Source organism: Leucoraja erinacea, chromosome 2 (genome assembly GCF_028641065.1).
Source record: "Leucoraja erinacea ecotype New England chromosome 2, Leri_hhj_1, whole genome shotgun sequence".
NCBI classification, from domain to species: Eukaryota; Metazoa; Chordata; class Chondrichthyes; order Rajiformes; family Rajidae; genus Leucoraja; species Leucoraja erinaceus.
Window position 1 is genome coordinate 18,726,863 of NC_073378.1, and position 14,605 is coordinate 18,741,467.

At 40.1% G+C, this 14,605-nt stretch overlaps 1 protein-coding gene across 5 annotated transcripts in view; it reads left to right on the plus strand.

The window, feature by feature from the left end:
• The window catches only part of LOC129707346 (rho GTPase-activating protein 21-like), a 159,119-nt gene that overhangs the window by 63,201 nt on the left and 81,313 nt on the right, over positions 1-14,605 (plus strand). For 4 of the 5 annotated variants that reach the window (XM_055652324.1, XM_055652314.1, XM_055652340.1 and 1 more), the window contains exons 5-7: positions 1,261-1,353; positions 3,445-3,523; positions 9,006-9,060. In XM_055652324.1, coding sequence (XP_055508299.1) covers positions 1,261-1,353; positions 3,445-3,523; positions 9,006-9,060 — 227 coding nt within the window. Of the gene's footprint in view, positions 1-1,260; positions 1,354-3,444; positions 3,524-9,005; positions 9,061-11,715; positions 12,026-14,605 lie in introns of those variants that run through there. The other variant, XM_055652348.1, reaches the window with a different exon arrangement.

Genomic DNA, 14,605 nt, shown 5'->3' on the forward strand with positions numbered 1-14,605 from the left:
AATGACTAGGGGGGTCTCTGTTGTGACTAGTGGGAGGGAGAGCAAGGGCAGAGCTGCGCGGTACGGAGAAGACACGAGTGGGGGCCTCGTATATGATGGGAGAGGGACACCCCTGTTCCTTAAAGAATGAGGACATGTGTGTATTCATTCATACATTCATGCGTGTATATATTTATATCATGGTATATGGACACACTTATCTGTTTTGTAGTAAATGCCTACTATGTTCTGTGTGCTTAAGCAAAGCAAGAATTTCATTGTCCTATACAGGGACACATGACAATAAACTCACAAACTTGAACTTGAACATCTCAGATGTTCTAGTATGAGAGATGGGGATAGAGTACTTGCAGGAAGCTGGGTGGCAAGATGTGCAGTAGAGATTGAGCAGTCTCTATCACAAGACTCAAATTTACTTGGACCATCTCTGACACCTCCCTCCCATTTCTTGATCTCACAGTCTCTATCACAAGAAATAGACTATTGACTGACCTATTACAAACCCAGACTCCCACAACTACCCCCGCTCCCTAGAGAATGAGGACATCTCTGATGGTCTAGTATGGAACACCTCAACTTGGGCGCAGATGCGGCATAGATGGAGGAATTTGGAGGTAGAGTCTTTGCAGGAAGCAGGGATGGCAGGAAGTGTAGGTGAGATAGTTGTGGGAGTCTGGGTTTGTAATAGACGTCAGTCAATAGTTTATTTCAGCTTACACCCAGTGGTATGAATATTGATTTCTCTGACCAGGTAGCCCCGGCCTTCCCTCTCTCTCTATCCCTCCCCCACCCAAGTCACACTAGCTTCTCATTTTCACTCTGCAAACAGCTTACAATGGCCTGTTTCCTTTATCATCATCACTTTTTTGCATATCTTACGTTCACTGTTCTTTACCTCTCCACATCACCATCTATATCTCTCGTTTCCCTATTCTTAACCAGTCTGAAGAAGGGTCTCGACCCAAAACGTCACCCATTCCTTCTCTCCAGAGATGCTAAAATGGTTAACCAGATTATTAATGGTTCAATGGTACTTTATTGTCACACGTACACAGATACAATGAAATTCCTTTTTTGCATACAGTTCAGTAAAAATCTTACTGTACATAGGCATAATTAAGTAGTCTTAAGTACAAGAGTGTAGGAGTAGTAGATTACACTGAGGCAGTATACAAGGGTCACCACGTTTCTGGTACCTGAATTATGTGAGAAACATTTCCTCATTTTAAATTAATTCACAAGTCTGCTTTCATTTTACAGCACAAACCAGAGGCAAATTGGAACCAATGGACACTATTTTTGTAAAGCAGGTTAAGGAAGGTGGACCAGCACATGGAGCTGGGTTATGTACAGGTAACCATTTTTTTTTGTTCTATATTATTTTGACTGAAGTTATGTCAGTGTTTTGAATGATGTATATATTTGGTACATTGAGTTGGGTGAGTATTGGTGCTAATATGCATTTTACAGAAGGTTTAATATTTAATATTCTATTAAAAAATATCTCTGCAGGTATAAACTATATAATGATAGCTTAATTAAATACCTTTAAACCACATTTTTGACATTTGAAAAAATGCAGATGGAAAAATGATCTATATAAAAGACTCTAATCATCCACGTATGGTAATTGAAATCTCTTGCCCGTACTCGTATTTGCACTGTAAATACGAGTATAACAGTATAATACATGGACTAGCCCTTCAGCCCAAGAGGTCTGTACCGAGCATGATGCCAAATGAAATTAATCCCATCTGCCTACACATGTCTATATCCTTCCATTCTCTGCCTGTTCATACTCTGGAAGTGCCTTGAGAGAAAAGTGCGAGTCTTTGGCTCAAGAGTCTTCCACGGGGAGGCTGAGGCAAGGAGGCTACACTTGTTTGAAATTGTGACTTTTGTCTTCTGAAGAAATGGCAGGCATGTTGGAGCAGTGTGTTTCCTGCAGGATGTGGGAAGACAGGGACACTGCTGGTGCTTCTGGAAACTACACCTGCAGAAATTGTGTCCAGGTGCAGTTCCTGAACAAACGTGTTAGGGAACTGGAGCAGCTGGATGACCTCGGGGCCATCTGGGAAAACGAGAGTTTCCTGAACAGGACCTACAGTGAGGTTGTCACGCCTAGGATACAGGAAGAGCGAAGTTGGATGACTGTGAGAAAGGGGAATAACCATGGAGTGCAGGAGATCCCAGTGGAAACGGGTACACCCTTTTGGGAGCTGTTGGGGCAGACGATGCTTCCAGACCGAGCGGCGGACAGGTCGGTGACTCCAATCCTAGCGATGACACTCGACTGGCGAGACCGACGTTGGGCAGAGCTATAGTGGTGGGTGACTCCATTGCCCGAGGTGCGGACAGGAGATTCTGTGGCGGCAGGTGAGACTCGTGGATGGTCGGTGGCCTCCCTGGTGCCAGGGTTCAAGATATCACAAACCAAATTCAGAATATCCTCGAGAGGGAAGGTGAAAGCCGGCAGTAGTTGTGCACGTGGGCACAAGCGATGTCGGGAAGAAGAGGAAGAGTTTCTGCAACGCAAGTTTAGAGAGTTAGGAAGAAGAATGAAGGCAAGCTTGCCATATGCCATCTTCGCCATTCTTATCTACTTGCCTTTCCACTGTTAGGGAACTATAGACGTACCTCAAGATCCCTCTATACATCAACACAATTTGTGCCATTTAATGTATATTTTCCTCTTGCATTTAACTTCCCGAGATGCAACATCTCATCCTTGTTTGCATTGAACTCTCTTTGCCATTTCTCTACCCATGTTTCCAACTGATTTTCTGATTTTCCAAAATAAATGCATTAAACCCTAGTTTTAATGGACCCTTTTATAACCCATCACGGTTATAGCCGACGGGCCTGCCAACGCCATTCCGACTCATACTGCCACCCCAGCCCTGCCTTCTGACACTAACCCCGGCTCGCAATGTACACCAGCGAGCCCTTATTCATCCATCCCCCAGTCCGGTTAGCGTGGCTGTTGTTGTGCTTCACGATGTAACCCCTGGGGACTGTGCTTTCTTTAGGCCGCTGCTGCCGGTGGGATGGGTTCAGTCACCGTGGGGCTTCATCCACTCTCACTGGTTACTGATTATTCCTGTCAGTCCGTCGCTCGCTCGCTCGGCCTCTCCTACCCCACTCTGCCACCAAAGCCGTTAATGGTCTACTTTCCTTTGATCTTCCAAAATACAACACTGTGTATATGCCCATATTAAGATAAATTTGTTGATAAATTTGCTTTGCTATTTAAATAGCCAATTTTACCCCATAAAAATAGTTTGTGTCATAGTAATGTGTAAATTAAGGTCAAATAAGAAATATAACGAAAGGAACAAGAAGGTTTATACTAAACAAGGTAGTGAAGCAAAGTTCTGTTATTTTAAGATTCTGTTATTTCCTGTAATCAGTTTTTCACTGAAATCTTTTCTTTTTATAACGCAGGTGATCGGATTATCAAAGTAAATGGGGAAAGCATTATTGGGAAAACGTATTCTCAAGTTATTGCCTTGATTCAGGAAAGGTATGAATGCTATTTAATTTTTGTAAATTAATGATACATATTAAACAATGAGTCAGAAATGCTAATCTACAAGAAATACAAAGTAAGTTTCTTTGTTTTGACGTATAATGACTATGGAATCTCAGAATTGTGATTGCCGTATTAATAATTGATATTATAATCTCATTATCACAAAGTTCAGTGAAAAGTTAATATTACTGGCAATCAATGGCAGCCTGAAGGTGACTGTTGCTCCTTAGCATTTAATTGCAGCATGTAATTAAAAAAAAATTATAACTATCCTCTTTAAGTACTTGTCCCCTTTTTGCTCCATCCACATCAGTGCAGAATTAAACTTTGGCATTAGGACAGAAACAGAATATAGCAGACTGACTAAAAGAAGAGAGGAACAAACTTTGAAATCTTGTTTTAAGTCCATACTTCCATATCCATCATTGTTCTCGTGATGCTACCTGTATCAATGAGCTGTCGAGCAATTTGCTATAAATCAGTGGATCATTGTATGGTTACAACAAGAGTATCATGCATCCCATTTAACTTGCCATTTACAGCAAGCTTTTGATGAAGATGTGTTTGCATTGTTTGATTGATGCATTAGTTGTACATGCAGATAGCCATTTTCTTCTTGAGAAAAAGGCCTGCAAATTCTGTCAGCAATGTTACTCCAATATCTCCATTAATGTGTTCGGTGTGTCAGTAGCAAATCATCCTTTCAGCTGGCAGAAGCTTGAAGTATCCTCTGTCCTCTATCCTCTGCAGGCTGTTCACCATTTTTGTTTTCTCCTTCACCTAATTATGCTTGCATGTGATGTGTGAGGCCCCAAGTGCAAACCAAACTATCGATCTTCCTGATCCTTGCATGATGTGAACATCTGGACTTGATGCATGACGTGCTGGAGTCCTAAGGTGGTGCATGCTTAGATGAAGTAACTTTATCTGAGTTGAGGTTGCTATTCTTTTGGATGACTTCCTGCATTACAATTGAGCGCCTCTGATGGATTGAAGATATGTAATAGAATCACAAGCGTTGATTTTTATAAGTTGACAGTGAGAGCATGTTCTTCAGTTGCTGCTTACATCATGTAAACACGTGTGACTACTGTCTCTCATGTGTGACTGAGACTTAAATATATAACAACTAGTTGGTGGCCTTGTCAATTATACCAAGCCAATTAATCCTACACACCTGTACATCTTTGGAACATGGGAGGTAACCGGAGTTCCTGGAGAAAACCCATACCCATCAAAATTATTTTGAGTGATATGCAAGAGTTTGGAAAAATGATGAAGGTATTGGTGTGATTCTCACATTAGCAGCAGGTGGCTTTCCTGCTCTGCTGTGGTTATTAAATTGCTTCTGGCAAGAACAGCATCATTCTCCTGCTGCTGATATCATGGGCAACCTGGACTTCCCTCAGTACTCTACTGAATATGACATCTATGGAGTGGGATTTGAAACCACAGCTTTGTAACCTAAAAGCAATTTTGATACTGAGGGACAGTAGAACTCCCATATGGTATTTAACACACACATGGCAGAATAACTGGATTTTCCTGATCCTTGTTTGCGCTTTGTTTTATTTTGGCACTATATTGTTTTATTTTGGCACTATATTGCTTTTATTATTTATTGTGCTTTTTTTGTCTATATTATATTATTTATTGAGTAATGTATTCTCAAACCTGTTATGCTGTTATAGTCACACAATGTGGAAACAGGCCCTTCGGCCCAACTTGCCTGGCGCTGACCAACATGCCCCATCTACTTTGGTCCCACCTGCCTGTGTTTGGTCTATCCTCTCCATATGCATGTCTAAATATGTCTTAAACGTTGTGATAGTAGCTACCTCCCCTAGCAGCTTGTTCCATACACCTACCACGCTCTGTGTAGAAAAAAGAGTTGCCCCTCCGGTTCCTATTAAATAATAATAATAAGCCTTTATTGTCATTGTACTTAGAAATACAACAAAATTAGGAGAGCTACTCCTGATCAGTGCAACCAAAACAAGTTAAAACAAAATAAAAACACATCCAATATGTTATTTAACTGGTTGAAATAGTAGATAAATTATATTTATCACACCTAGGTAGAACATTGCACTGGGAGAATATTTTTTTTTAAATTCATTATTAAAATAATGTATTAATTTAATAAATTCTTTAAAATAATTAAAAAAGAAGAAATATTAGCTGAGTGGTCTGTTTTATAGTGGAATGGATGACAGCATCTCTTCATGTTGTGTGGATATTTGAGGAGTTTAGAGTTCTGATGGCCTAGGGAAAGAAACTCTTCTTGAGTCTGTTTGTCCGGCTTTTGACACACCTCTTTCCCCTCTCACCTCAAACCTATGTCCTCTCGTTCTCGATTTCTCATACTTTGGGTAAAAGAACAGCATTTACCCTATCCCACAGTTATCCCTCATCCTCCTGCGCTCTGAAGAATAAAGTCCTAGCTTGCTCAACCTCTCCCTGTAGTTCAGGCCCTCGTATGGCAACATCCTCGTAAATCTTTTCTGCACCCTTTCCACCTTTGCTATAACATGGTGACAAAAACTGCACACAATATACTAAATGTGGCCTCACCAATGGCTTGTAAGACTGTAACATGACCTCCCAACTTCTATATTCGATACTCTGACTGATGAAGTTCAATGTGCTGAAAGCCTTCTTGACGACCCTATCTACCTGTGACGTTGTTTTCAAGGAGCTATGTACCTGCACTCGTTGATCCCTCTGCTCTACCGCACTCCCCTGAGCCCTGCCATTCACTGTGTAGGTCCTGACCTGTTTTGACTTCCAAAATTAACCCCTTGCACCTCTCTGCATTAAACTCCATTATAACCATTCTTCAGCCCACCCACCTAACCGAACAAGATCCTGGTGCACTTTGTGACAACTTCGCCATCTACAGTGCCACCCACTTTAGTGACATCTGCAAACTTATCCAAATCATTGATATAGATAACAAGCAGCAGTGGACCCAGCACTGAACCCTGAGGCACACCGCTAGTCACAGGCCTGCAGTCTGAAAAACTACCTTCCGCCATCACCCTTCCATGAAGTCAATTTTATTTCCAGTCAGATAGCTCTCCTTTGATCCCATGCAAGTAACTTTTCAGACCAGCCTACCATGTGGAAGCATGTCAAATGCTAATGGTGTTGCTGCAAGTAAAAATGTAATTGTTCTGTTTTGGGCCAAATGACAATAAAACACTCTTGACTCTCATTTATATTGTATTTCCATGAGGTTTTCGGAAATTGGTTGTTAAATGGTGTAGATTAAATAAAACTTATTTTTTTATAAAACTTGTGATTGTGAAAGTTACTAAATTCAGCGGCTAAACAATAGACAATAGGTGCAGGAGTAGGCGATTCGGCCCCTTCGAGCCGGCACCGCCATTCAATGTGATCATGGCTGATCATCCCCAATCAGTACCCCGTTCCTGCCTTCTCCACATATCCCCTGACTCCGCTATCTTTAAGAGCCATACTAGCTCTCTCTTGAAAGTATCCAGAGAACCAGCCTTCATCACCCTCTGAGGCAGAGAATTCCACAGACTCACCACTCTCTGTGAGAAAAGGTGTTTCCTAGTCCCCGTTCTACATGGCTTACCCCTTATTCTTAAACTGTGGCCCCTGGTTCTGGATTCGCCCAACATCGGGAACATGTTTCCTGCCTCTCGCGTGTCCAAACCCATAATAATGTTATATGTTTCAATAAGATTTCCCTCTCATCCTTCTACTCCAGAGTATACAAGCCCAGCCGCTCCATTCTCTCAGCATATGACAGTCTCGCCATCCCGGAAATTAACCTTGTAAACCTATGCTGCACTCCCTCAGTAGCAAGAATGTCCTTCCTCAAATTCCAGGCAGTTGAGCATATTGAAGCCGAAAGGTGAGGATTAGATTGGATTTTCACCAGTTCAGTTGTTAGTATAACATTCTGGTTATGGTAGGTATGTTGCAAAACGTACCTGAAGGTCGCTGAAAATCTGTCCCAGCCTGTGTGCGCGATTTTGGCGCCGTTTAGAGGGGGGCGGGTTTAAAACGCGAATTTCCCTAGGCTGTTCAAATCGAGGTTTTTCAGCCTAGTTAATTATTAACGAAAAGTCGCTGGAAGATTCCCTCGTTTGAGCTATTATTAGTTTTAAGGGCTTTATTTAATTGTTATAGTAGGTTAAAAATGAACCTCTAAACCCGCGACCGCCGACAATGGGCCAGATCTCATACAGGGGAAAACGGAAGGTAGGCTGTTTATTTTTACGTTAAAAAGGGCTTCTTAAGATCCCTTTATACAAAGTTTAATTTTGCGAGTAGCTAATTTGGGCCTCATTAAATCCCGCAGTATTTTTCTGGGCATTTGAGGGCACAAATCTAGCGCAATGTGAACGTTCTAAACCAGCGCGTTCACAGGAACCCACTAGAAAGCTGATTTAAATGGACTTTAATTTACAGCAATTAAACACTAAATTCCTTCCATTTGGCCTATAAATTAATGTAAATGAGATTTAAAAATCATGTTTTATTGTGAATTATTTGTGAATATTATTTGGACACAGGCTATTTAGAAATGTTAATCATTTATTAAGAAATGGATAGATGTTTAGATCTAGTAATTGAAGTTTGGAATTAGCTACAATTAGGTAACTAACTAATTATATGCTTTAATTTCAGGTCATCAAAGTAAGATTATTTTATATTTGTTTCAGAATGCTTCAATCTATGATAACTGAAAATTTCATTCAGCTCTCTTATATTTTTTTTTAGAAAGTTATGGGCTTTTGACTGTCCACGATCACAGCTTTTTTGTTATGTCCATAGAAAATCAATAGGGAACAAGATGCTAATTTCCGAGTATGTAAATGGCCGTAACTTTTTAAATACTTGAGATATGAAAGTGAATTAGGTGTCAAATTAAACTTATTTTTATGCTTTATCTGATGGGATAAATTGCAGACTTGATTTTTAAAATCTCAAAATTTTGTAACATTGCTAGTTATAGGCGGCAAAACAAGCAACTATATATAACAATTACAGCACGGAAACAGGCCATCTCGACCCTTCTAGTCCGTGCCGAACACGTATTCTCCCCTAGTCCCATACACCTGCGTTCAGACCATAACCTTCCATACCTTTCCCGTCCATATAACTATCCAATTTATTTTTAAATGATAAAAACGAACCTGCCTCCACCACCTTCACGGGAAGCTCATTCCACACAGCTACCACTCTCTGAGTAAAGAAGTTCCCCCTCATGTTACCCCTAAACTTCTGTCCCTTAATTCTCAAGTCATGTCCCCTTGTTTGAATCTTCCCTACTCTCAGTGGGAAAAGCTTATCCACGTCAACTCTGTCTATCCCTCTCATTATTTAAAGACCTCTATCAAGTTCCCCCTTAACCTTCTGCGCTCCAAAGAATAAAGCCCTAACTTGTTCAACCTTTCTCTGTAAAACGAACGAATATGTTTATCCTGTTTTACAGTGATTCTGTTCTGGAACTTTGTGTTATGCCAAAAGATGAAGACATCTTGCAGCTGGTAAGTTTATTGGTGTTTACCTTCTTACTTGCAGGGGGAATTCTGTTGGATTCACTTGGTTTTACACCCTTTAGAACAAGCACTTTATACAATAATTTAGTGATAATTGGGCATACTGATACTCAGGTTTAATGATTAATATCTTCACCATTCTCTTTGTATTTATTTAATGACCTGAAATTTAACGACATTCCAGTTGCAGCAAAGCTTTGCCAAGCTTATATCTGTGAGTTATCCACTGAAGCAAATTTTCTGTGCTTCTGTTTTCTGTCTATTCAGTAATTGTAAATATCCTGATCCAAATGGAAACTTTGGCTAATGAATTTATCTGCTCTGTATTTTAATAGTAAATTTGATGAAGCAGTTAGCTTGCTTGCATGGTTTTCATTGACTTGATTTATTTTCAGCTGTTAGCTGCTGAACTTTCCATAAAATAGAGAAAACGGGCAGTAACATTTTGAACAAAGGACCCTTCAGTTTTAAAAACAAAACACAAATTGGTGGCGCAACTGAGTGGATCAGGCAACAACTCTGGAAGACGGACAGGTGACTTTTTAGGGCCGAAACTGTCTTCAGACTGATGGGTGGAGAAAACTGAAAAAGAAATGGTGCCAGGAAAAGGATTGGCAAGTGATAGGTGGATACAGGTCAGAGAGGTTTGGATTGGCAGATGGGTGGGCAAAGGCAAGAAATGAAAAGAAGACAAAAGGCTGTAAGATAGGAGGAAAAAGAGAGTGAAATGTGAAGCCAGAGTATGGGATTTAGGTGCAATTAGACTGGTGAAATGGGACAGAGGAATGTGTTAGTGGGAGAAATGAGTGCGCACCAATGAGGAAGAGGGGGGGTTAAGCTACCCAAGCGGAATATAAGGTGCAGTTTGCACGTGGTCTCACTCTGACAATGGAGAAGGCCCAGTTCAGAAAGATCAGCATGGGAATGGGAATGGGCGTTAAAATGGTTAGCAACCGGGAAATTCAGCAGGCCTAGGTGGACAGAGAGCAAGTGTTCGGTGAAACGGCCACCTAATCTACGCTTGGTCTTGCCGATGTAAAGGAGGCTATATTAGAAGCACTGAATGCAATAGATGAGGTTAGAAGAGGGGCATGTGAACCTCAGCTTCACTTGGAAGGGCTGCTGGGATCCCTGGATGGATGTGAGGGCAGAAGAGTAGGGATGCATGTTACATCTCCTGCGTAGGAATTCAGCGGAAAGTACTTGGAGAAGGAGAGTTTTGGATGGGATGGGGCGAGTGAATCAAGGAGTTGCGGAGGCAATGGTCCATACGGAAACTGGAAAGGAATGGGGATGGGAAGATGTGACTAGTGGTGGGATCAAGTTAAAGTGGCAGAAATGTGGGCGAATTATATTTGAATATGGAGGTGGTGGGATGAAAGGTAACGACCCGTAGAACTCTCTCGGTGTTCTGTCTAGGGGGAGGGGGAGTACCTATCCCTTCCAACCCAAACCACCCCCTCCCCAGGTACTTTCCCCTGTATCTGTAGGATATGTAACACCAGTCACTACATCTCAGTACCCATAATGCAACCAGTCGTATTTAGAAAGTTAGTGCCAGAATACAAGACCAAAGCTTTATGGGACTAACAAAATATATCTGAAACTGACAAGTTAGAACGTTTGTTTCATAAATAAGCTATCTGGTTCTAGAAAAGCAAAATCATACCATACATTAAGTACCAAGGTAGTACATAAGCAAAATGGCCAGAGTGCAGAATATAGTGTTATATTTAGTACAATTACAGAGAAAGGGCAGATCAAAAATGTGCAATGGCCGCAGTGAGATATATTGGGAGATTGGGGCTCCACCTCCAGGAACATTCAATAGTTTGATGGCACTGGGGAGGAAGCTGGTCCTGAATCTCGTGGTTTGTGTTTTCAAGCTTTTCTATCTTCTCCCCAATGGGAGAGGGGAGTAAAGGGAATGACCAGGGTGTAAATGATTATATTGCTGTTTTCCCCGAGGCAAGACAAAGTGTAGATGGAGTAGTCATGTTGGCCAGATAGCCGAGTACTGCTCTTATGTCGGGGGTTCTTGTGTTCTAACGTAGTAAGGAAAAACTGCACCTATTTGTAAAACTTTAAAATGTACGAGAGTAAAAATTAGTTACATGAACGGATGAAGGATATTTGAATAAAATCCATGGAAATGAAGTTCCCTGCAAATTGCAAAGAAAGCCTGCTACGTTCTTCACAAAGTTTCCTGCTCGTCCAGATTGACATGCCAGGTGCCGGTCATAGGCGGTACAATATTGGCAGCTGATTACTCCAGTTCTTCTCTCTTACTTTTATCGGCTAGGGATCAGGTGACTAAAAATTCTACATCTTTCTTTAAGTGATTTTAGGAAGCAAACTGCAGCCTGGGAGGTGCTCCTGCTCTCTTGACTCACCTCAAGTTAAAGCAGTAGTAGCCAGACTGGGATCAGGTTTGAAATCGTTGAAGGTTAGAATTTTCACAGTGCTTTCAAGGTTAGCACAGCATTCTACAATTTTCTTTATTGTTGTAGAACTTTTAATCAATAGCTAATTTGAGTATGAATGCAATTACATTTTATAGGCTCTCCCAGTTTTAAAATACTATACCTTTGGATCTGTAGTCATGGCTACATACACGACTTTTATTGTTGCACATGTGATGGGTGGGACAGTGTTAGTGTTTGTGCTTGTGCATGTTGGGATTTGAACAGGAAATTTTGTAACTTGAAACTACACCTTAAGTGAATTAAGAACTATTGAGTTTATTTTGCTTTCACAACAGTGCAGAGAACTTTTATATGTTCACTCGATTTGGATGCATGTGGGTGAAAGTAGTCATGCTGAATATTTGAACAAATTAATTTCATATAAATTTGATTGTAAAATGATTACTGAGATTCCCATTGCTTCAGAAAAGAAATGTAGTGAATTACGTTTGACGGTTTTTCAGAGGAACCAAAGTTTGAAACACGAGGTGGGTGTCTTGAGAGTATTATTTAAAGACATTTCACGGTAAAGCTATTTAGTATTGTACTTTATTTTCCATTTGAGTGTATTGTATCATTTGTATTAATATTTTGTTGGATTTGTCTTGGATTAAAGCTAAAAGATAATGTAATTTCAAAATTTACTTTGAATTTATGCATTTTCACCAGAGCTTTAATGTTTGAACTTCTTGTTCATGTAATGCTAATTTATTTACTTAATTCTTCATTTCTGGGTTAACATAACCTTTTTAATCTCGTCTCTATTTACTATATTGTAAATTAGAATCCAAGGAAAAGTATTTTGTTGAATTGGAATATAGTTGAAAAATTAGCAATCTTGAGTAAATTATTTTAAAATTGAATATGTTAGAACTTTAAAGTAAATGCAGTGCAGGTGAGCTGTGCATTTTGTAACACAGCCATCTGCATACATGTCAAGAGACACAAATTGAAAAAAAGTGTGGTGTTTATTTATTTTATTCCACACAAATTCCATGAGAGCAAATCTTATTGATATCTCAAATTTTGGGATTGTCATTTAGAAATTCTGCTGGAGCAAATTTCCTTGTCAAACAGCTGTAAAATGAGGGTTGACTGTATCCATGTTTTGAAATTCTCTTCCATTGGGTAATTTTCTCTTCTTTATGTTGGATTAAATGCAATAGAGTGTTTAATATTTATTTAGAGGTGTGAAGGAACGGAAGAATAGCTTGACATAAGGAACTGCAGGTGCTGGTTTATAAAGAAAGTCACAAAGTGCTGGACTAACAGTGCAGTCAGGCAGCATCGCTGGATGACATGGATAGATGATGTTATGGGTCAGGAACCTTGTTCAGACTGATTGTGGCGGGGGAGACAGTTGGAAGGGATGTTGGGGTGGGACAAAGTCAGGCAAATGATAGATTGATAGGTGGGGGGGAGTGTAGCTGGGACATGTTGGCCGGTGTGGGCAGGTTGGGCCGAAGGGCCTGGCATCTTGCAACAGTTAATGAAGATGTCTTGAGGACAGTCTGTATTACAGCCGAGGAAGTGCTGGGCACCCTTCGACCTATGAAGGTTGAAAAATCTCCAGGGCCTGATCAGATATATCCAAAGGAAGCCAGAGAAGAAATTGCAGGTGGCCTGGTTAAGATCATCTAGCAATGTTACAAAATTTTGAGATTTTAAAAATCAAGTCTGTAATTTATCCCATCAGATAAAGCATAAAAATAAGTTTAATTTGACACCTAATTCACTTTCATATCTCCAGTATTAAAAAAGTTATGGCCATTTTCCATACTTGGAAATTAGCATCTTGTTCCCCATTGCTTTTTCATTGACTTAACATAAAAGCTGTGATCAGAACAGTCAAAAGCCCATAACTTTCTTAAAAATTAAGAGAACTGAAAGAAATGTTCAGTTATTTTAGATTGAAGCATTCTGAAACAAATATGAAACAATCTTACTTGGATAAATTGAAATGAAAGCATATAATTAGTTAGTTACCCAATTGTAGCTAATTACAAAATTCAATTACTAGATCTAAACATCTATCCATTTCTTAAGAATAGATTAACATTTTTATATAGCCTAAGTGTCCAAATAACATTCACACAAGAATTCACAATATAACATAATTTTTAAATCTCATTGTCATGGGTTTATAGGCCAAATAGAAGGAATTTAATGTTTAATACCTGTAAATTAATGGCCATTTAAATCAGCTTGCGAGTGGGTTTTTCTGGAACGCTATCAATTGGAATGTTGTGACTGCGGTGTATTTAAACCCGTATCTGCAGCAAAAACACTGCCGGTTTGTGAATTGATAAATGTGAATTAAATACATCTTAAGAAACACTTTTATACATAAAAATAAACTACTTTCTTTTACGTCCCCTACGTAAAATCCGTCCCCGTTGTCGGCGTTGACGGCTTCAGAAGCTGATTTTAAAATCACTCCAGCAAATAACTTGTCGGGCGAATTTAAAAAAAACACAAATACAAAACGGCAGTCGGAACGATTCCTCAGCCAAAACCTGCATTCCCAACAAAATTTAATACAGGACCAGGTAGTGAAAACTGCGTTTTAACCCCCCCCCCCAAACGCGCCAAAATCGCGGACACAGCCAGTGGCAGAATTGCAGCGCCGCTGAAGGTAAGTATTGTAACATACCTACTTTAAGATACATGATTCCACCCATTAGACCCGAGTGAAGTGCAGGAAGACTGGAGGGTGACTAATGTTGTGCCCCGATTTAAGAAGTGGTGCAAGGAAAAGCCTGGGAACTGTAGAACAGTGAGCCTAACATCTGTGGATGGCAAGTTACTTGATTGGATTCTGAGATATTAAATATATATGCATTTGGATAAACATGGGCTGATTAGGGTGAGTCAGTATAGTTTTGCACGTGGGAAATCGTCTCTTATGATTCTGATTTTATTTTTTGACAAAGTAACCAAAAAGGTTGACGAGGGCAAAGCCGTTGACATTGTCTAATTGGATTTCGGCAAGGCATTTGATACGGTTCCATATGCTAAGCTGCTTTGGAAGGTTAGATCTAATGGGATCCACGGAACTTCAGCAGAAG